Raw genomic sequence first — 23,604 nt, forward strand, 5'->3', positions numbered from 1 at the left:
TTCCACGATCCCTACTAGTTTAGTTGGCTATAAGAATACTGTTCCACAATTCCACTATGTCAAGGACTACATCTTCCTTCATTTTATACTTCTACTTTTCCTCAGTAATCTTTCTTTTCCACCCTTAAGCAGGATAACAATGGCCTGATCTAGTTGCTTGTCTAATTGACAATCTGGAACACCACCATCTGGAACAGGCTGGAAACATTGTTGTAACCTGCCTTCTCTATCATTTATTGTCCAAGAAGAAGAGTATGTTAGAATAGTACACTATTAAGAACACAAACTTATTCTCAAAAGCACTCTGTTAAGCAGCCTCCAAAAGGAATTATAAGGATACATTTTTTTCAATGGGGAGGGGAGATTTGGTAGGTTTTTAGTGGTTTCTGTGTAGAAGACACTTGCAGTAAAATAAATATTCAACATTTCATGAAATAAAATTTAATTTGATTATGAATTGCTATATTGAATCTTAAGTTTCAAGAGATATTTAGACTTCTGAGGTTTCTTAACACTTCAATTATCAACAAATGACTGGTATCCTAAAAATGATCAATAATCTGTCAAAGTGAGCAAAGTTTCATAATCACCTTTGGTTAGATTGTTATGCTATATTATTATTTGGGGAAAAGGATGGGTAATCTAGTGGGTTACTATAACTACTAATTTCAGCTCTTTTTATTTCTCAGTTTTCCTACGGATTTTAGGAAACCTAATTCAAGTATACTTCTTTAAATTATGACTATTCTGATATTGTTTTCTATTGCTAATTACCGGACAGATCGAGGGTCTGGAGGCTCTGGCAGTACTGCAAAGATTCAAGCGTCATCGTTGGGAGAGACAGGATCAGGCGATTCTCCCCTTCTCCTTTTCTTCACTCCTCTTTGTCTCCTTGATTCTTTGTTGCTCGGTACAAATTTTAATCCTTCTTACTTGTTCTTTGATAGGGTCTTTCCTTAACAGTTTTTTGCTCAAACCCTTATTTTGTATCCAGTGGATGATGGGTTTTGAAACTGTTTCTGACATCGCAGGTGATTCTTTCGAGGGTATACGGAGATTGAGATGTTTTCAGCCATTTGAGGTAACTGAACATTCTTGTGAATGCCACAGCTTTGGGCTTTGTTTGACTTAAACTGCAAAAAGTAATAGTATTGTTCTCCTATCTATTTGACCATTATTTACCTCAAGACTTCTACATTAATTTGATTCATTGGTTCTCTCTTTTTTACTGAAAGGGATAAGGTCATATATGTAGCATTGTGGTAGAAGTCCTTTTGAAGTGGCAATATAACATCTTTCTAATTTATTACTGGAGTGAATTGAAGTGAAGTTTTCTTGTGAATGCCACTGGTTCATTCTAGTACAGCCCAATATGTATTCAAAACCTCATTGAAGGCCTTTGAAAGCCCTGTGTGAGTAAGGTCATAGGGGTTTCATAGATTAAGGGTTGGGGTGCCTTGGTGAAAATCAGTGTTTTCAATTTGGATTTTAAATTCATGTTCTTTTTTTTTTTGGTAAAATAGTGAGAAAATGTCAACTTCAAAACAAGCAGTTAATGAGACTGCAAAATGGAGCCAAGCAAATGTAGACACCCTTATTGTTCTGATGGTAGAGGAAGTTAAGAAAGGAAATAGGACTACTTCGACTTTTAATAAAGCTGGTTGGAACAACATTGCCAATAACTTCAAAGAAAAAATTGGGGTCAACTATGCCATTATACAGTTGAAGAACAAAGTGAACAAACTGAGGCAGGATTATAGTCAGTTTAAGAAGCTATTGGAGACAACTGGTTTTGGTTGGGATACTGCTTCAAGAACTTGTACTGTTGATGATGAATCCATCTGGGAATCGCATATTAAGGTATACTCAATTTGTATTTAATTTGAGTATTAAATGCCAGGATATATCAATTCAAGTATTTGATTATGCGTATTTTTTATTTATTAGGATAACCCTACTTGGGCACGATTTAAGAAGCATGGACTACCACAATGGCCAGAACTATGTATGGTATTTGGTGATACATATGCAGACGGCGAAGGAAGTGGGACTCAAAAAATCATGTTGGAAACTTTGGCGGCCGATGATGATAGGAATATGATTGAATCTTGTGATGAGTCAAGTTCCGCTGATGAAATTACTCCATTAGGTGACACTCAAACTGAAGCAGTGGAAAAAAAGCCAGCTACTAAGCATAGGCATGATAGGACTCCAAATGCGAAAAGGAGGAGGAGTAAGTCTAATGATTGGTCAATGGCATTCAAGGCAATTTAAGATATTAGTAAATCAAGGGTAGAACGGGATGCGAGCATGTCCACTGCTTCAACCCAAAATGCCGAACAGATGTACGGGATTACTAGGGCCATGGAGGTGCTTGAGTCAGGATATGAGTTAGATGAAGCACTATACGAGAAAACACTTCGGAAGTTAATGGCTGACCCGCAATGGAGAGAAGCATTAATTTCATGCCCTCCTCATCGGAAGTAAATACTCCTTTGTACCCTTCAGTAGTTTGCTTCTTGAAAAGTTCTTTTAATTAGATAGATTGATAACTCTACTTGGATTGTGCCTTGACCCTACTTTTAACTTTGGTGGTTTGCTATGTTTTTCTTCACTTTTTAATATGTTATGGATGACTGTGTCTTGACTTTTTTTTATAACTGTAGTATTTGATGTCCTAAATATTTGTTCATTGTGCTTTGACACTACTTTTAACTTTGATGGTTTGCTATGTTTTCCTTTATTTTTTTAAGGTGTCTTGGATATTTGTTCAAATTTATGGTTTGATGTGTTTCCATATTTCTAATTTTATATTATAGGAATGGATCAAAGAATGATTGCATCTAGGGAACACATTGAACAAATGGAAAGGGATGACACTGATACAGAAATCATGATGTGTATGATGTTGTTGATGAAAGCACATGATTCATTATACACTAGAGAGCCCATACGAGATAGTAAATTGACAGGACCAGAGCGAGTCAGTGAGGTTCTAAACGGACATGTAGACAGATGCTATGAACAGTATAAAATGGAACGCCATGTCTTCCTCAACCTTGAAGCATTAATGCGACAACGTGGTTGGTTGGAAGATAGTCGATATTTAAGAGTGGATGAGCAGTTGGCAATGTTTATATCTATTGTTGGTCACAATGATAGGTATAGAGACATAGCAGAACACTTTCAGCGTTCTCTTAACACTATAGGTGAACACTTTAAGAAAGTGTTATGTGCTTTCATACTACTCGGACAAGAGAATATCAAACCTCCAAACTTTAGTCGTTGCCCTAAACAGATTCTTGAAAAACCAAAGCTCTATCCTTTCTTCAAGGTATGTTGCTTATAATTAAAACAATGATTATGTTGTTTTGTGGTTATACGTGGTTTGATTTGATGAATATCCATGTATTGGTACTAGGACTGCATTGGCGCGATTGATGGCACTCATGTTAGTGCTTCTGTACCTCTATCCAAACAAATACCGTACAGAGGAAGGAAAGGAGATACAACCTGGAATGTTATGTGTGCATGTGACCTTGACATGAAATTCACTTTTGTGTACGCTGGTTGGGAGGGTTCTGCAAATGATTGTCGAGTATTCAATGAGGCATTAAATAATAGACACTCTTCTGTTAGGAATGTCATAGAGCGCAGTTTTGGTTCTTTGAAGAAGCGCTTTCCAATTCTCAGCAAAATGCCATGTTTTCCACTGAACACCCAAACATGCATCGTCATTGCTTGTTGTGCACTTCACAACTTCATTCGGGAGGAAGAAATTGCAGACAAGAATTTTAAGGAGTTTGGTGAAAATTGGTGGAATGAGGAGCCTGAAGAAATTCAAGATTATGTACCACCGGCTCACATTAGTATAAGCTTAGCAGAAAGAAGAATACAGATGGATGATCTTAGGAAAAAGATTGCAAATGAGTTAGCTGTTAAAGCCGGAATGGCTCAAATTACATGATTACATTTTGATGATTGGATTTAAACTTTGAAGTAGTGGGACATGTTTTGCAGTTAAGAATTAAGTTGGAAGACCTAATTTATGCCCTTAAGTTCATAATTAAATACTTTAAGAATTATGTCTTCCCTTGAATTTATTCTTGTTCATACTTTTATGTTATTATGATAGATCATATTTTTGTTGAAACATTTCATATTTCATATGGCAAGGAAACACGGCCAAATATTTTATATTTGAAGTGAACACCATGTTGTTGATATGGAGATATTCTTATTTGTCTCATTCAACTTAAGTTATTTGGGTAATAATGATTTTCATAACTTAGAATTTATTAAAAAACCATTGACTATCCTTAGATTTTATTTAAAAATCACAACTTTGACACCCATTGTGAAGATGACACTTTATGTAAATATTGGTTTCTAACAGAAACGATTCTGTTAAGTACGAACCATACATGTTTCTGTTTCTTTCAGGTTACAAAATCAAATTTTTTTGCGATTACCATACAACATTTAAGATGCAGAATCACTCCAAAAAAATAGAAATGCAAAAAAGTGTGCTAGCCCCAAAATCATGTTAAAAAAACAGAATCGTTACAGTACAGAGCCTTAGTGGCCGGAGATCCTGAGTGGTTAACACTTTGACCAACATTAAAAATGGGGAAGAACAAGATCAAGAGGTGCTCCATGTTGGCATATTGATTGCATCGTCCTAACAGTTCGGGCATTGTTTTTGGCAAGTCAAGGGCCAGAGACTGGATCAGATTAGGGTACATTATCCCATTGCACAATGTGCTATATGCCACTCCTTCCGGTAGGTTTTTTACCTCCAGCGTCGCCTTGGTGAATCAGGCAAGGAATTCTCTTGTAGTCTCTCTCGCTCCCTGCTTCATGTTCATCACGTTCTGTGAGGAACGCTCTTGTCAGCTCTTCATAGCTGCAGATGGATCGGGGCCGCAAGTTTGATATCCACACCAACGTTGCTCCTTTTAATGAGGCTGCGAAGGCTTGGCAGAGAATGGCGCCTAACCTACCATGAACCGTCATGGCTGAGCTGTAATACAGTAGATGATCATAGGGATCTGAGGTGCCGTTATATCCATTGCAGACGGGTATCATAAAATTTGAGGGCAGCTCGGTGTCTATCAGTTCGTCGGATAGTGCATTATGGGCCGGAGTTATAGTTATATCAGCCGGGTGCCTTTGCCTCTACATTCCTTCTACTCGCTCAATGAGGCACTGGATACGGCTCTCCAGGTCGTCCCTTCTCACCTCTGCTCGGTGATTCAGGGATCGTCGTGCCCTTTCACTTCTTCTAGGGCTTTTTCCTCGGCCTTGGTGACCACCAGGCCGATCCTGACCTTGCTGTGGTGCACCTCTGGTCTCTGGTCGGCCTGGTGGGTGAGTCCTGACCACCATGGGTTGATCTCGCCGAGCTGTCCTCTAAGAATTTTCTCATTCTTCTCTGTGCAGATGCACTCCTCTAGTGACTCTTTGAGGCGACAACTGCTGTCTTCCTACCCTGGGTGGGATCTATGGGCATCATGTGTCTCTAGACTCTGATGACGCACAGAGTGGTGAGCTCTTCCGTTCTGGGCAGGAACGGGACCTTGCCTGCTCCCCTCGATAGAAGAGAGGGGTGGTACCGAGTGAATAGTGTGTGACGTTCTGGCCGACCCCCTCCTTGTTGTTGATTAAGGGGTGACACTGTTATTAGGAGATTCGTCGTTGAGTTGTCTGCCTGGAACAGGCCTAGGAGGCTGAGCTAAACTAGTTCGTGGCACTAGAAGTGCCAAGCCGAACTGACGTTTGAAGTCCCGCACCAATGCGTTTGTCGCTAACACCTGTAGCTGCAGGCTCTACATCTACTCTTCCATGTTTGGGTGAGTTACCCTGGATGATGGGACATGGCGAGATAGCTAAGGGTTCTGCTCGCGTTGATCCCCCTCTCCCTGGGTAACTTGCGTATCAGGCCTGGTTTACTGGGGTCCTTGTGGAGGGGTCTCTGCTGGGACATTCTCCTACTTTGCCATTGGTGGTGAATAGGGACGTCCAAGTGGTAACTCACGGGTGGATCTTACTCGTGTTGTTGTAGAAGAAACGACCTTCTCACTCTTTTATTGTATTGGTCCAAGGTGACTTTTTGTAACTGATTCCCACGGACGGTGCCAATCTGATGCAACAAAAATTGACCGGATGATCTTCCCTGTAGTTCCTAGTGCTTTGGTCGACCTGCACAAAAGAGATGACAGGGAAGAGCCAGGCTGACCCGACGGGAGATTCTCCGATGCCTAAGCTAGATCTTTCCACAACAGATGTTTAAGAGAGCTTTTCTAGTAAAAGAAGTGATTGCTCGATCCCTCATGATGGAGGCTTACCTTGGTATTTATAGGCTGCTGATGGAGAGAGCAGGAGGGGCATTTGTGGAGAGTCCAGTTTAGGCATAGTCTTTGAGGGGAGTGGCACTGTGATTCTGGGAATATTTTGGGTTCCAGGGCATATTATGAGAATATTCTCCATTGATCTCGTAGGTGTAAGTCATGAGAGGGGTGGATGCCTCTGATGACGTGTAGTGGATAGAGTCTTGCCCCTATGATCAGGGATCACGTCCCTTGAATGTAGGAGTAGATGTGTTCAGGTTTCTGGGTGCATTACTTGACTGTGCCGAGCCGAGGTGATAGGTTGGTCGAGCCAAGGTGACTCGTAGCACGGCCTGATGAGGGCCGAGGTGGTAGCATGGTCTGATGGAGGGCCGAGGTGGCAGCACGACCTGATGGAGGGCCGAGGTGGCAGCACAGCCTGATGGAGGGTCGAGGTGGTAGCATGTCCTGATGGAGGGCCGAGGTGACAGCACGGCTTGATGGAGGGCCGAGGTGACAGCATGGCCTGATGAGATGCTAAAGTAGCAGCACGGTCTGATGGAGGACCGAGGTGGCAACACGGCCTGATGGAGGACCGAGGTGGAAGCACGACCTGATGGAGGGCTGATGTGGCAGCATGGCCTAATAGAGGGCCAAGGTGGTAGAAAGACCTGATAGAGGGCCGAGGTGGCAACACAGCCTATTGGAGGGCCAAGGTAGCAGCACAGCCTGATAGAGGGCTGAGGTGGAAGCACGAACTGATAGAGGGCCAAGGTTACAGGACGGACTGATGGAGGATCGAGGTGGCAGCATGGCCTGATGGAGGGCTGAGGTGGCAGCATGGCCTGATGGAGGGCCGAGGTGGCAGCACGGCCTGATGGAGGGTTGAGGTGGAAGCACGGCCTGATGGAGGGCTGAGGTGGAAGCACGGTAGTGGGTCGGTCCTGTTTAGGTTTGTATACATGCTTCAGCCGTGCTGAGGAAGGAGACATATTTTGCCTCATCAAGTAGTATTTTTATTTAGATTGAATTTTTATTTTCAGTTGCCAATTAGGATAGTTTCTATTTTAATAAACTACCAATTTTATATTTTGATTCTTTTTATATAGCCATGTAATGGAAGAAAACTCAGATGGAGATTTGAAGTTTTGATTTGAAATTAGATGTTTGCTTGGTTAGACCATGGCTACCATGACTCTCTTTCAGATTTTCTCTTCTCTTCTTTTATCTTCTCCTTCTTGCTGGTTCTCTCTCCCAGCCCCTGTTTTGGGCAGTAGTTGTAGCTCCTTAGAGATTGTCAGATCTCCTTTGTTCCTCTTCCTCTCTTCTTGAAACTTGGTGTGGTTATTCTCTTTCAAAGGGCAACTGAATCCCTAGAAACTTGGTCCGAGTTGAAGCTCCTATTGATAAAATCGAAGCCTGACCTGATTCTATACCCTGCGCCAAATCTGAGTTGCAGGTGCTTCTGACCTTCGCTGCTTGTTGTTTGGGATGCTTTCTTGTCAGAATTATGAGACCTGAAGATCTTTAAGCTTTTACTATAATTTTTGGTCTTAAATGATGAACTTGGACAGACCTTCCTGTTACAGCCGTGCCCTAATCCGGTTAAATTTGAATTATTATGACAGGCCTCAGATCAGAGATCAAAAGTACGATCGGGTTTTGGCTCATGGTTGCATAGTGCCAATGGGGTAGAGATGACCCCATATGTTCGTGCATCGCGTGCCTATCTAACTGGAGGGGATTCATACCTTCCAATCCCAGATGGTAAGTGAACCGACTTCCCACACTTGATTTTCGATATGCATCATAATTTCCTAGAAGCCTTGGACATGTCCGAGGGCAACCACCCATGCGAGAACAACCATGGGACCTATCTTAACCATCGGAAACAAGCCACCAAAAGCAGCTTGGGCCTGAATCCAGTGCCAGTTTCTGGTGGGTTAACAGGCTACTGTCGAGATTTCGATGCCTGTAGTTCCTGCCACTCACATCGTAAATGGTTCCGGATGATCCCAAATCATCCTCCACACCTTCCTCTTGATGTGGACACCTTATGGATCTAAATGAGAGGGTTCTCATGCCCCAAAACTCATTTTAACCCAATTGGTTCAAAAGAGGCCCAAACCAACAGACCCTAAGGCCCACTTAAGTTATAATTTGGGAAATGAGGATTCATTTCCTCATTTCCCTTGTGCCCAACATAGGAGAGGAGAGAAAGAGGAGAGGAAGGAAGAAGAAGAAGAAGAGGGAGAAGGTTGAAGGCCTACCTTGGTGTCGGCTATTGCCTTGTTGCCGAAATCATTGTCGAAGGAAAGTACAACCCCCATGCCTCTCTCTGTCTTCATTTCAACCTAGACAAAGCTAGGTATGGATGGAATCTTGGTGTACACACCATGTTAAGTTTGTAGGATAGGCGTTTTACCCTCCTGGTATTGTTACTGAGCTCAAACTAAGCCCGGTGAGCTCCAACAACATATAATGCCAAAAGACTGACAAGGGTTTCGATCGTTCAATTGACATATCTCCCAAACGGATCTCTGGAATTGGAATTTTCTTGGCTTAGAATGAAGCTAGGAACATCCCCTAGAAAACTCCATAGAACAAATCCCGACAATCGGACCCGAGCTGGAAAGCCCCAATTTAGTTGGACTAACCTGAACCACCACTGAAAACAGCCCACCGGATCCACTGGGTCTGTTTACGGTGGCATATTTCCTATGGAAATGGAGCCTTATATGCTCTCTATCACCTCCACCAGAAACAGGTTTGATATTTTCAATAGAAATGCCCTGTTTCCGGTTGTTTTCGGTGACATTATTGTCATTGGGAGATAGTGTCTGTACATTTTGGGGGTGATCTATGTGGGTCCCTCCTGATGTTCCTAATGCGTATTGATGTACAATTCCCTTATGTATAGGACAGTGATGCTCACGTGCCCCAAAGTTAAAATTGAATTGATCGATTGGTGACTGTACTTGAACCCGAACACACCTGATCGTAAAACAGGTGAGGGATGGACTGCATTTATTTTTTTGAAATGTTTATTATTTATTAAATTGCTCACATGCTTAAAATTATATGTTTAATTGAAATTGTCATTTTGTGGTCATGATATGAATTGTATGGAGATGTATGACGGGATCCGGTGTGACCGAGGTGGTACCAGTACCGTGATCATCGTGTGTTTGGTTGTGTGTGAGACAAAATTCGGCGTGGCCAAGGTGGTACCGGTGTCGTGATTACTGTATTCATGCATTGATTATGTGCATTAAAGTTAGTTGTAGTCGTGGGTTACACTTTGTGGCCAAGGTCTTGCTGGTATCGTGTACCCCGGGACTGTATTTGGAAATGGATACGCTTCGTGGCCGAGTCTTACTGGTGTTGCGTAGTCCATACTCAACTGCTATTTACATGTTAGATTAGGTAAACGGTCTCAGATTTCACCTTATGGCTAAGGTCTCTCTAGTATCATGTACCCGGGACTGTATTTGGAGATGGATTAGACTTTGTGGCCGAGGTCTCTCTGATATCATGTAATCCATACTAACTATATCACTATGAAGGCATGTAGTATATATATAGTTAGGTATCACTCCCTATGCTACGTACCCTTGCCAACAGGGGTTGAGATGTTGGATAACCCATTGTGGTATATTTGATGTGCCTTTCCGAAGTGCCACTCCCACGGTATGATGTGATTATTATCGGAGGCGGGAACCTATCTGGCATGGACGATGTGTTACCGGTGTCGTGACTGCCAAGAGGGGGTTATCAGGGGTTTTCTAGGTGACCCATGGACGCATACAAGGACTGACAGGCTTTTAATCATGGCTAGGTTTGTATCGCTATGTAGTCGATATTGTTTTCGAGACGAAGGATATAGCCTAATGCGTCGTAGTAGTATTTACCAGACTTAGTTTGTATTGTTAGGTGGATAATAAATAAATGACCTGCATCACGAGCATCATGGGCTATGTGTTTAATTTTTGAAATCGTGCATCATAAATTATTACTACTGTTGTCTTGCTTGGATGTGCTTGACCCAACCCCTCACTGAGCGAGTTGAAAAGCTCACCTTATGTATACACCCCTTTTTAGATGATGATGCAGGTATCGTGGTGCCAATGGCTAGTGACCCAGTATCTTCTGGGTCGGTGTAAGCGATTGGTGGAGGATGCCAGAAGCAGAGGAGCACAATCAGGACTGTGCTTGCGACCACTATGCTTACGCCGCACTGTGAGAGTGTACATCATATTTTGATACTTTTGGGTACAACTGTGGATTTTTTTAATGCTTTTGAGATTATATCATACGTCATGGATGAATGTAACAAAATAACTTGGTTATCGCTATTATATTATCATTAGATGTTTTTTCTATTTTTATTTATGATTCTGCTACGATACTCTAATTCTGCTGTTTATGTTAGTTGGTGATGTGAGATTGTGAAAATGTTAAGGTACTGCTATCAGAGATCTTCGTAGGTTTGTAAGACAGGTACGTGTCTTACTCACACCGTCGATATTCCTAATGGTAAGTTATGTCTACTGAAAATGGGGTGTAACAGTTGTGGTATCAAAGTGCGATGCTCTACCTTAACTTACAATCTCGACCAAACCACAACTTGGGGAAATTAGGATTTAATAAAAATTTCAAGACAACAATAATAAAAATTTACATAATTAGGAGACAAGTATAGGTGTTAAAGCCATTTCATTATAGTAAAGAACTTGAATACACAGCTTACACTTTTTATAAAAATTATGTATGGAAAGTAGGAAATCCTAATTAGCCTAAGTTTAAGAAATTAAACAACTGAAGTAAATGACATAGTGTAAAAGTTCAACTAAACCTAAAACATCAAACTCAAATAAAAACATGAAAAGGAAAATCCTAAAAGCTACAGTGGCGAATATGCCACTATTCTTGCTACTGCTAGTTCTGTCCTTGGTCCTGAGCCTGGTTCGGACCATGTGTTCCTAGAGGAGGGACTGAAATATCGAGATGGAAGACCATTGCCTGCATCTGTGCCTCTAGGGAGGCCACTCTATTGTCCATAAGACAATAGGTCCTGTCCATGCTCTTGAGGTGGCCATCTATGCCCCTCATCAATGGCATAGTAGTATCCAGACAGGCCATAACATCATTGAGACTGTAAGGCCTCATACCCCTAGTACTCTGAGATGTAGAAGCCGCCATAGAACCCATAGCCTAGGGGTATGGTGGTGGAACCCCACCACCCTAACAACTTCTCCTCCTACACCACCAACATCACTGGCACTGCCACCCTCTACCTCCATAGGCTATTGACCCTCTCCAGGAATAGGAGTCACCTCCCGTAGGTCTATGGTGATCTTCCTCAGAGAGTCTTGGTTGAAGTCTATGACCTCTTCACCCAAGCGTGCCTCACCCTCCAAGTCCACCCCAAAGCGACGGAAGATGTCAGCCAATATCCTCCCATAGTATAGGTTCCCAACTCGACGATCCTACCCCTCGGACCAAATAACCATGGTCAACATTTGGAGGTAAGGAAGATGTATCTGCACCCCCATGTATACGCAGTAAGTTATGTAGGCATGCAATACGGATACCTCATCGTAGTGCCCAGAGGTGGGGAGGATGTTCAGCTGGACTGCCCGACTGACAACCTTCGGAGTGGCAAGGTAGTTGACTATGCGATCCCATCCACTAGTCTCCTTAGTTAGCATATTATCTACCTCTTGAAGGGTATCGAGACTCTGGAAGTTATAGGCTTGAGTCCGAGGTGGGCAGTACACTAGATCACCTACATTGTTGATCATCAAAATATTGGCCAGCTACCCCATGTCGAAGGAGATTTCCACCCCCTTTATATAAGAGGTAATCCGCATCTCTTTGGTACCCCGGTTCACGCATTCTATGTTGGAGTATAATAGCCTGACCAATGTGGGGTAGTAGTATCTGATGGGTTTCAAGATGTGGTACCACCCGATCTCAAACCGTTGACAAAGATAGAACTTGCGAAGTCATTAGTCCTCACGTAGACTCATGGGTTTACGTTACAGCGCTCAAAGAATTCCCAACAGTTTCACTCAATCACAGAGTGAAACAGGTCCTCTTGTATAAGAGCATATCGGATACGTACCCGGCATCCAGACATCGTTGTAAGATGATTCCTAAGGATTTGGAATGGAAAAACTAGTTAAATGGCTGAATGCAAAACTCACAGAGAAGAAAATCAAAAACTAGGTTACAGAGAGGAGAAACATACCTTGGATGCAAATGCGGCATCGATCGATCGTGAAATAGCGAGAGGAAGGTAGGGGATGGGTAGAAAAATACTCCTTGGCCGTTTCCATACCTTTGCCACAAGAGCATATAGGGTTTTGTGTAAAAGAACCAAGACCCGAGCTTATATATGTACGTGTTGAATCCATCGGAAATAGCTCACCAGAAACATTGGGCATGAATCCGATGTCTGTTTTCGGTGAAGTAAAAATTCGATTTTTGCCCTCTGCTTTTCCCACCGGAAATACCACTGATATTTTTGATGGATTAAACCATATTTTTGATGATCTGACTCCCTGTTTCCAGTGGACTCTTTTGGAAAATAAGTCATTTTATTTTTCCAATCTAAGATTTTATGTTGTTTCCTTTAATGGTGTGCCTCTTTGGGATACGTGCACGATCAGATTTTAATAGGTGTGGACCCCACTTATGCATGCCCTAACCTTAATTTTTCCAACTGTATAAGTGTGGGACCCACTATGTATGCATGTGTTCCATTTATATGCAACCTTGTGTATGCATGTGCACTAATCGGATTCCTTCACAAGAATCATGTCAAGCCGAAACACTCGATCCCAATCCCAATCACGCCCGTCGCCTCCCACTTCCCCTACACGGAATCGGGGTAGACCCCACAATGCACCTCCGGCTTCCCTAGTATTTACAACCCCAAATGTGGCATCTATCATGAATAACATGATGTGGGAAGTTGAGGACAATTTAAGGCCAAGATCGATGATAGGATCCAAGCAGCAATGGAGGCCCACAATGCACCGCCAGCACCTCCTACTCCACCGGCACCCATTCCAATACCCGCTGGATGAGCTACCCTTCGAACATCTAGTGGGGCACAAGTGCATGGCCATGTGCAAGATCCGATGCTGGAACAAGCTCAAGCCCATGTAGAGGGCTGGACCGACTTAACAAAAATGATAGAGAAGTTTCAATGGCTTAAGCCCCCATGCTTCTCGAAGGTGGGCCAAGGCCCGTTGTATCCATCAAGATAGATTGGTGGAATGGAGAAGGTTTTTAGACTGATGGGATGCATTGATGAGCAGAAAATTTTATGTGTGAGCTATCAGTTACAGAATGAAGCGGATGATTGGTGGAGTGCCACCGAGCCTATTCTGAGGGCTAGGAACCCAAACCCCACTTGGGCAGACTTTAAAGGGGCCTTCTTTGAGAACTATTTTATGGAAAGCTTCCGGGATAGGAGAGGGAGTGAGTTCTCTCAGTTGGTTCAAGGTTCCCAGTCTGTGCTCGTGTATTAGCAACGCTTCGAGGAGCTATTCCATTTTGCTCCTGAGCATCTTAAAGGCGATAAAACCTAGGCGAAGAAGTTTGAGAAAGGGTTGAGGCCAGGTATTGGGTAAACCATTGTGGGGTTGAAACTGTAAACCTATACTGAGGTGGTCCAAGTGGCCAAATCTATTGAAGATCAGCATAGGGATAACTACACGGCTCAGCAAGGGACGGGAAAGAGGCCAATGGGATCTACTGATTCTAGGGGAGGCAGTAAACCTTTCCAAGTGCCCTATGCTAAGCCAACTCCAGTGCAATTTAGGAGGCCTGAAGCTAGTCAGACTTCCCAATCCTCCTGATCTAGTGTTGTATCCCAGTCTTCGGGATCGAGCCCGAGATGCTTTCATTATGATCAGTCGGGCCATTTGGTAAGAATATACCCTCACCGAAGGTCAGGTGATGCACCCTACACTATGCCACCTAGGCCCTAACAGACATATTCAGCCCCTAAGCCAGCACTGCCCCCATAGGGCCAGAGACCACAGGGCAGAGTATTTGCTATGACTGTAGAAGATGTCGAGGCTACACCCGGTGTAGTGATAGGTACATTGTTGATATCATTATTGCCTGCACATGTGTTATTTGACTCAGGAGCCTCGCATTTGTTCGTGTCACCAATATTTGTGAAGAAGATGAGAATTCCACCTATAGAAAGTGTGGTGGGTTTGAACTATGTTTATGAGCCTTGTCCAGTGACCATAGGTGATAATGAGTTGAATGCTCACTTGCTCGAGTTGGATATGACCGACTTCGATGTGATTTTAGGAATGGACTGGTTGTCCGCATACAGAGCCAGTGTGCTATGTGTAGAGAAGGCTATCATTTTCAGACCTCGTGATGATGATAAGTTTGTGTTCCAAGGGGATAAGCCCAAGAAACCCAAGAAAGTTATCATATCTGCACTCCATATGAAGAAGCTACTGAATAAGGGATGTCAAGGCTACTTTGCATCAGTGATGAATACTGAGATAGAGATTAAGCTATTGACTGAGCTAGATGTGGTGAGGAAATTTCCCAATGTAATCCCGAATGACTTGATAGGTTTACCCCCGGACTGCAAGACAGACTTTGCTATAGACCTAATCCTCGGTTCGGCACAAGTGCCAAAGGCCCCTTACCGCATAGCCCCCACAGAGTTGAAGGAATTGTAGGTGCAACTTCAAGACTTTCTGAGAAAGGGATTCATTAGACCTAGTGTGTCTCTATAGGGAGCACCGGTATTGTTTGTCAAGAAGAAAGACGGAAGTATGAGATTGTGTATGGATTACCGGGAGCTTGATAAGCTAACCATCAAGAATCAATATTCTTTGTTAAGGATAAATGATTTGTTTGATCAGTTGCAGGGTGCCAAGGTGTTTTCTAAGATTGACCTTAGATCAGGCTACCACCAGCTCAGGATCAAGGATAGTGATGTCAGTAAGACAACCTTCAGATCAAGGTATGGACATTATGAATTCTTGGTAATGTCATTTGGGTTGACCGATGCACTAGCTGTATTTATGGATTTGATGAACCGATTATTCTAGGATGTCTTAGATAAGTTTGTGATAGTATTTATTGATGACATTTTAGTCTACTCTAAGAGTGCAGAGGAATATGTTGTTCACCTGAGGTTAGTACTGCAACGACTGAGAGAGAAGCAACTCTATGCCAAATTCAGCAAGTATGAGTTTTGGCTGTCACAAGTGACATTCCTAGGCCACATTGTTTCAGCCAAGGGTATAGAGGTTGTCCTAGGCAAAGTGAAGGTAGTTATAGAATGGGAGACTCCCAAGAGTGTAGCAGATATATGTAGTTTTCTGAGATTGGTCAGATACTACTGGACATTTATCGAGAACTTCTCTCACATTGCCACTTCGATGACCCAACTCACAAGAAAGGGTGTAAAATTTGAGTGGTCTGATGCTTGTAAGAAGAGCTTCAAGGAGCTAAGGCAAAGGTTGGTATCAACTCTAGTTTTGACTATTCTGATCGATACAGGTAGTATGGTTGTGTATAGTGATGCCTCCAAGCTAGGATTGGGTTGTGTATTGATGTAACATTGGAATGTCATTGCTTATGCATCCTGTCAGTTGAAGGATTATCAGAAGAACTACCCCACCTTTGGAGTTGGCAGCCATGATTTTTACACTGAAAATCTGAAGACACTACCTGTATGGTGAGAAGAGTGAGATCTTCAGTGACCATAAGAGCCACAAGTACTTTTTCACCCAAAAATAGCTCAACATGAGACAGAGGCGTTGGTTAGAGCTAATGAAGGATTATGATTGTACTATCCACTATCACCCAGGAAAGGCCAATGTTGTAGCCGATGCACTTAGTCAGAAACCTAAGTCACTGACTCTTGCATCACTGACCACCAATGAGCATCTCCTAGAGGAGGCTAGGAGACTAGACTTGGAGCTGTTAGTAGGGGGTGTTACTTTGTCACTATCTGCATTGGTGGTGCAACCTAGTCTAGTGGATAGGATCACTGCAGCTTAGATTACTGATGCAGAGTTGCAGAAGCTGATAACAAAGTGCCAGGAAGGGACCCAAAGGGACCCAGATTTCTCTATGACTGAAAGCAGGATTCTCAGGTTCAAAGGGAGGTTATGTGTGCCTAGTGATGGTGAATTGAGAGACATATTTTTTAGAGAAGCACATAGCTCTCCATACTCCATTCACCCCAACAGCACTAAAATGTACAAGGACCTCAAAGGCTCCTACTGGTGGAAAGGGATGAAGAATGATGTGGCCACGCATGTGTCTAGATGCCTCACATGCCAGCAAGTTAAGGCTGAGAGACAGAGGCTTCATGGGTTATTACAGTTCTTACCTATTTCAGAGTGGAAATGGGAGAATATTACCATGGATTTCGTCACAGGCCTACCTTGTACACAGAAGGGTATGGATGCCATTTGGATAGTTGTGGACCGCTTGACCAAGGCAGCTCACTTTATCCCAATCAAGATTATATTTTCTATGGATAAGTTGGCCAAGTTGTATATTGATAACATCATCAAGTTGCATAGTATACCAGTTAGTATCATCTCTGATCGAGATCCTATGTTCACTTCCAAGTTCTGGACATGTGTGCAGAAGGCTATGGGCATACAGTTGGCTTTCAGCACTGCCTTTCACCCTTAGACCGATGGTCAATCAGAGAGGACTATTCAGACCTTGGAGGACATACTCCGAGCATGTGCCTTGAATATGAGTTATATTTGGGATGAACACATTTCCCTTATTGAGTTCTCCTACAACAATAGTTATCAGGGCATCATCGGAATGTCCCCATTCGAGGCACAGTATGGCAGGAAGTGCCAAACTCCACTCTATTGGGATGAGGTTGGTAAGCGACATATTTTGGGTCCAGACTTGATACAGGCTACTAGTGAGAAGGTGAATATGATCAGAAAAATGATCAAGGCAGCTCAATCTAGGCAGAAAAGCTACGTGGATGTTAGGGGAAACATCTGGAGTTTGGTGTTAGAGACAAGGTCTTCTTACGGATCTTGCTAGTTAAAGGGGAGATGCGGTTAGGCAAGAACGAAAAGCTTAGTCCAAGTTTTATGGGACCGTATGATGTACTGGAGAGGATCGAACTGGTAGCTTACCAGATAGCTTTACCACCAGAGTTGGAAGGTACACATGATGTCTTCCATGTTTTGATATTAGGAAGTACATTCCCGACCCCACTCACGTTTTGACTTACATACCCCGTGAGTTGGATGAGGACTTTGCCTATGTGGAGTATCCAGAGAAGACAGTTGATTTGAAGGACTATGTTCTTCGCAACTGCACCTTTTCCTTCGTTAAGGTGAAATGGATGAACCACCTAGAATAGGAGGCATCCTGGGAGTGAGAAGACAAAATGATGAAGCTGTATCCTGGACTGTTCGATTTGTCAGGTATAATTTCAAGGATGAAATTCTTGTAAAGTGGGGGGAGTGTTACACCCGTGCTCTAATTTGATCAAACTCGAGCTGTTGTGATAGGCTTTGGATCAGAGATCGAAAGTACAACTAGGTTTTGGCTCATGACTACGCATTGCCGAAGGGGTAGAGATGACCCCACATGTTCGTGCATCGCGTGCCTATCTAATTAGAGGGGATTCATACCTTCTGATCCCAGATGGTTAGTGAACCGACTTCCCACACTTGATTTTTGAAACGCCTCATAATCTTCGAGAAGTCTTGGGTATGTCCGAGGTCAACCACCCGTGCGAGACCAACCATGGGACAGCAAGCTATCTTGACCACCAAAATCAAGCCACTAGAAGTAGCCTGGGCCTGAATCTGGTGCATGTTTTCGATGGGTTGATAGGCTACTATCGAGGTTCTAATGCCCGTGGTTCCCGCCACTCGCATCTTAAATGGTTCTGGATGATCCCAAATCATCCTCCACACCTTCCTCTTAATGTGGACACCTTATGGACCTAAATGTGTGGTTTCTCGTGCCTCAAAACTCATTTTAACCCAATTGGTTCAAAAAAGTCCCAAACCAAGCAGACCCTAAGGCCCATTTAAGTTATAAGTTGAGAAATGAGGATTCATCTCCTCATTTCCCTTGTGCCCAACGTAGGAGAGGAGAGAAAGAGGATATGAAGGAAGAAGAAGAAGAAGAGGGAGAAGGTTGAAGGCCTACCTTGATGCCGATTGTCGCATTGTTGCCGAAGGTAAGTACAACCTCCCATGCCTCTCTCTCTCTCGCTTCATTCTAGGACGGGTGTTTTACCCTCCTGATGTTGTTTCCGAGCTTGAACCAAGCCCGGTGGGCTCCGACAATATGTAATGCCAAAAGACCAACTAGGGTTTCGATCGTTCGATCGACGTATCTCCCAAACGGCTCAGTGGAATTGAAATTTTCTTGGCTTATAATGATGCTAGGAACATCCCCTACAAACTCCATGGAACAAATCCTAACGATCGGGCCTAAGCCTGAAAGCCCTAAATTAGTTAGACTGACTTGAACCACCACCGAAAATAGCCCACCGGATCCACTGGGTCTGTTTTTGACAGTATATTTCTGGTGGACATGGAGCCTTATGTGCTCTCTGTCACCTCCATCGAAAACAGGTCTGATATTTTTGGTGAAAATGCCCTGTGTCCAATAGTTGTTTCTGATGACATTACTGTCAATGGGAGACAGTGCCTGTACATTTTAGGGGTGATCTATGTGGGTCCCTCTCGATGTTCCTGATGGTACTGATGTACGATTCCCTTGTGTATAGGACAGTGACGTGCACGTGCCCCAAAGCCAGAATTGAATTGATTGATCGGTGGCCGTACTTGAACCCGAACACACCCGATCGTAAAACAGGTAGGGATGGACTGTGTTTATTTTTTTGAAAATGTTTGTTATTTATTAAATTGCTCACATGCTTAGAATTATATGTTTAATTGAAATTGACATTTTATAATCATGATATGAATTGTATAGAGATGTATGACGGGATCTGGTGTGGCCAAGGTGGTACCGATACCGTGATCACCGTGTGTTTGGTTATGTGTATGAGACGGAATCCGATATGGCCGAGGTGGTACTGATGCCATGATTGCCGTATGTATGTAGCATTCATACATTGATTATGTGCATTAAAATTAGTTGTAGTCGCAGGTTACACTTTGTGGCCAAGGTCTCACTGGTATCGTGTACCCTGGGACTGCATTTGGAAATGGATACGCTTCGTGGCTGAGGTCTTGCCGGTATTGGGTAGTCCATACTCAACTGCTATTTACATGCTAGATTAGGTAAATGGTCTTGGGTTTCACTTTGTGGCCAAGGTTTCTCTGGTATCGTATACCCTAGACTGTATTTGGAGATAGATTACACTTTGTGGCTGAGGTCTCTCCGATATCGTGTAATCCATACTAACTGTATCATTATGAAGGCATGTAGTATATATATGGTTAGGTATCACTCCCTATGCTACGCACCCTTGCCAACATGGGTTGAAGTGTTGGATAATCCATTGTGGTATGTTTGATGTGCCTTTCTGAAGTGCCACTCCCACGGTATGATGTGATTATTACCGAAGGCGGGAACCTGTCTGGTATGGCCGATGTGTTACCGGTGCCATGACTACCAAGAGGGGTTTATCAAGGGTTTGCTGGATGACCTATGGACGCATACGAGGATCGACAGGGTTCTAATCATGGCTAGGGTTTGTATTGCTGCGTAGTTGATGTCGTTTTCGAGATGAGGGATACAGCCTAATGCGTCGTAGTAGTATTTACTAGACTTTGTTTGTATTGTTAGGTGGATAATAAATAAATAAACTGCATCACAAGCATCATGGACTATGTGTTTAATTTCTGAAATCATGCATCATAAATTATTACTACTATTGTCTTGCTTGGATGTGCTTGACCCCACCCCTCACTGAGCGAGTTGGAAAGCTCACCTCATGTACACACCCCTTTTTAGATGATGATGCAGGTATCATGGTGCCAATGGCTGGTGACCCAGTATCTTCTGGGTCAGAGTATGGTGTGAGCAACTGGTGGATGCCAGAAGCGGAGGAGCACGATCAGGACTGTGCTTGCGACCACTGTGCTTACGCCGCACTGTGAGAGTGTACATCATATTTTGATACTTTTGGGTATAACTGTAGATTTTTAATGTTTTTGAGATTACATCATACATCATAGATAAATGTAACAGAATAACTTGGTTATCGCTATTATATTATCATTAGACATTTTTTTCATTTTTATTTATGATTCTGCTACTATACTCTGATTCCATTGCTTATATTGGTTGGTGATGTGAGATTGTGAAAATACTAAGGTACTGCTATAGAGATGCTGGTAGGTTTGTAAGACAGGTACATGTTTTACTCACACCGCCGGTATTCCTAATGGTAAGTTGGGTCTACTAGAAATGGGGTGTTACACTTCCACTACCTCTTGATTCTCCTCTTGCCACTGTCTTTGTGCTCCATCGTGTCCTAAGGTTGAAGATGTACAACTTTGTGCTCCATTGTGTCCTAAGGTTGAAGATGTACAATCTTCTTATTTGCAAACAAATCAATTGCTGAAGTCTCACATGAGGTCAGATCTTTTTGTTATTTTTACAAAGCCTCTTCTTTTTGAAGTTTTGTTCCCAAATTTTCCTTAGTCTGAAATTAATTTCTACAACCACCCCTTTATCCTAATTTTAATTCCTATTAAGTCCTCAGTCAATTATTTCACTCTAAAAGGCTCCTAAATTGTACCAGAAATTATAATATTGCCATTGGTTTGCTTAGATTGAAATATTTGTTCTTTTGTGGGCCCATAAGCGATCGATTCCTCGGATCCGCATCAAGTGGTATCAGAGTAAATTTCTTTTAATTTTTAGCCATGTCAAGTTATGTCACAAATCCCAAGCTACACAAATTGTATCGTGAATTAGTTGAGAATCAACAGGAGATCAATGTCAGGGTTGAGAAGAATGAGGCAAAATATGACAAGTTCATGGATGACACTCAGGATGCCCTTGCTAAGATTCTTACCTTTATGCAAATTTCTGAAACGAGAGTTAATGGAGGACATCTGTACAACCTCCTCAGTTTAATGCCCTATAGATTGAAGTTACGCCTTACTGAGTGCAACGTGATCCTATTATACCCCAAGATGTTACCCGGTAATTTTTTGACAAAGATTATGGCATTAAAGTTGAGGTTTCAGAGTTCAGTGGTGAAAAGGGACATGAAGAATTTCTCGACTGGCTTACTAAAGTTGAGAGGATTTTTACATATAAGTCTCTTCCAAACGAGAAAAAGTGTGAATTCATCCTCACCAAGTTTATTGGGTATGCATGTTCATGGTGGGATGATATACTACATGCAAGGTTTGTCAGAAGACTTGGACCCGTTACCAATTTGGAGGTTATGAAGCAGATCCTGACAGAAAATTTTGTTTCTTTTAATAATGAAAAGGTAATGTTCCATAAATAACTTAACTTGCAACAATAGAACAAAGATATGGATTCCTACACCCTCGAATTCCATAAACTTTCTTTAAGGTGTCAATTTCAGGAAACAGACCATCAACGAGTGATGCGATATATCAATGGGCTAAGTACTGAGATCTGAATCGAGTTGGGTATGTAGAAACGCAACCCTAAAATAATGCAGAAGATAATAGAAAAACATAACAAACAATACACACGGATTTTACGAAGTTCAGCAAGGTTGCCTACGTCCCCGATGAGATGAAATCCTGTTTCACTATCAATGGAGAATAGGGTTACAACGCTCGTCTTCACACCTCTCAGTATTACTTGCATTATAAAGAAAGAAACCCTCATTACAAATATATAACGAAAAACCCTAATTCGAAAAGTACACAATTGCCCTCAAATAAAAAATTCAAGCAGAGAGCTGATGCAGTTGGGCATTGGGCTTGAGATAACCTTTGATTTGATTCATTTTCTTTCTTTTTTTAGAACTAGAATTAGTTTGGTAGTATTTTTATTTAGATTGAATTTTTATTTTAAGTTGCCAATTAGGATAGTTTCCATTTTAATAAACTACCAATTTTATGTTTTGATTCTATTTATATAGCCATGTAATGGAAGAAAACTCAGATGGTGATTTAAAGTTTTGATTTGAAATTGGATGTTTGCTTAGTTGGACCATGGCTGTCGTGACTCTCTCTTTCTGATTTTCTTTTCGCTTCTTTTATCTTCTCCTTCTTCTTGCTGGTTCTCTCTCCCAGCCCCTGTTTTGGGCAGTATTTGCAGCTCCTTAGAGATCGTCAAATCTCCTTCGTTTCTCTTCCTCTCTTCTTGAAACTTGGTGTGGTTGTTCTCTCTCAAAAGGCGACTGAATCCCTAGATACTTGGTCCCAGTTGAAGCTTCTATTGATAGAATCAAAGCCAGGGTCAGACCTGGTTCTATACCCTACGCCAGATCTGAGTTACAGGTGCTTTTGACCTTCGTTGCTTGTTGTTTGGGATGCTTTCTTGTTGGAATCACGAGACCTGAAGATCTCTAAGCTTCGACTATAATTTTTGGGCTGAAACGATGAACTTGGACGAACCTTCCACTACCGCTTGATTCTCCTCTTGCCGCTGTCTTTGTGCTCCATCGTGTCCTAAGGTTGAAGATGCACAAACTTCTTATTTGCAAACAAATCAATTGCTGAAGTCTCACATGTGGTCAGATCTTTTTGTTATTTTCACAAAGCCCCTTCTTTCCGAAGTTTTGTTTCTAAATTTTCCTTAGTCTGAAATTAATTTTCAGAACCACCCCTTTATCCTAATTTTAATTCCTGTTAAGTCCTCAATCAATTATTTCACTCTAAAAGGCTCCTAAATTGTACCAAAAATTACAATATTTCCCCCGATTTTGCTTAGATTAAAATATTTGTTCTTTTGTGGGCCCATAAGCGAGCCGATTCCTCAGATCCTCATAAAGGGTTTTAAAAATTCCATGTATCATATTAATAAGGGTCGATATGAATACATATCGGCCGATACGGTACAAGGCTTTAAACCATGATTTTTGTAGTTGTTGATAGATTCTTATGGGTTATTATGTTCAAACAAAATTTGTTTTTGGCCAAAAGGTTTAGTCCTTTTCAATCGTTTGTGGGCTCTTCATATTTTTTTTTTTTTTTTTTTTTTTTTTTTTTTTTTTTTGTTCTTCCATTATATTTCACTTACTTCATTCTGCTACTTTATGCTTTCTTTCCATATGTTCTTTTCATGGGTTCTTAAACCCTAACCCCAC

The 23,604-nt window shown here is 42.2% G+C and overlaps 1 protein-coding gene and 1 pseudogene across 2 annotated transcripts; both read left to right on the top strand.

The window, feature by feature from the left end:
* The first annotated feature begins 591 nt into the window (after positions 1 to 591).
* On the top strand, positions 592 to 2,639 carry LOC122063312 (uncharacterized protein At2g29880-like). 2 transcript variants are annotated; one of them, XM_042627032.1, is made up of 4 exons: positions 592 to 910; positions 1,032 to 1,081; positions 1,524 to 1,860; positions 1,948 to 2,639. In XM_042627032.1, exons 3-4 carry the CDS (start codon positions 1,531 to 1,533, stop codon positions 2,272 to 2,274), a joined length of 657 nt encoding a protein of 218 aa, XP_042482966.1. In that variant the 5' UTR covers positions 592 to 910; positions 1,032 to 1,081; positions 1,524 to 1,530; the 3' UTR covers positions 2,275 to 2,639. The 2 variants fall into 2 exon arrangements, with proteins under 2 accessions (XP_042482966.1, XP_042482965.1); XM_042627031.1 differs by lacking the exons at positions 592 to 910; positions 1,032 to 1,081 and having other exon boundaries at positions 1,353 to 1,860.
* An 18,590-nt stretch (positions 2,640 to 21,229) lies between these two features.
* The window catches only part of LOC122063307, a 3,792-nt pseudogene continuing 1,417 nt past the window's right edge, over positions 21,230 to 23,604 (top strand).

Source organism: Macadamia integrifolia, unplaced genomic scaffold (assembly GCF_013358625.1).
Source record: "Macadamia integrifolia cultivar HAES 741 unplaced genomic scaffold, SCU_Mint_v3 scaffold1289, whole genome shotgun sequence".
NCBI classification, from domain to species: Eukaryota; Viridiplantae; Streptophyta; class Magnoliopsida; order Proteales; family Proteaceae; genus Macadamia; species Macadamia integrifolia.

What these genes read in the sequence shown, in the direction of transcription:
- LOC122063312 (XM_042627032.1), top strand. Translation starts at nt 1,531, where the DNA reads ATGTCAACTTCAAAACAAGCAGTTAATGAGACTGCAAAATGGAGCCAA. An exon ending in TCTGGGAATCGCATATTAAG is followed by an intron (nt 1,861 to 1,947) that starts GTATACTCAATT and finishes TTTATTTATTAG; the next exon opens with GATAACCCTACTTGGGCACG.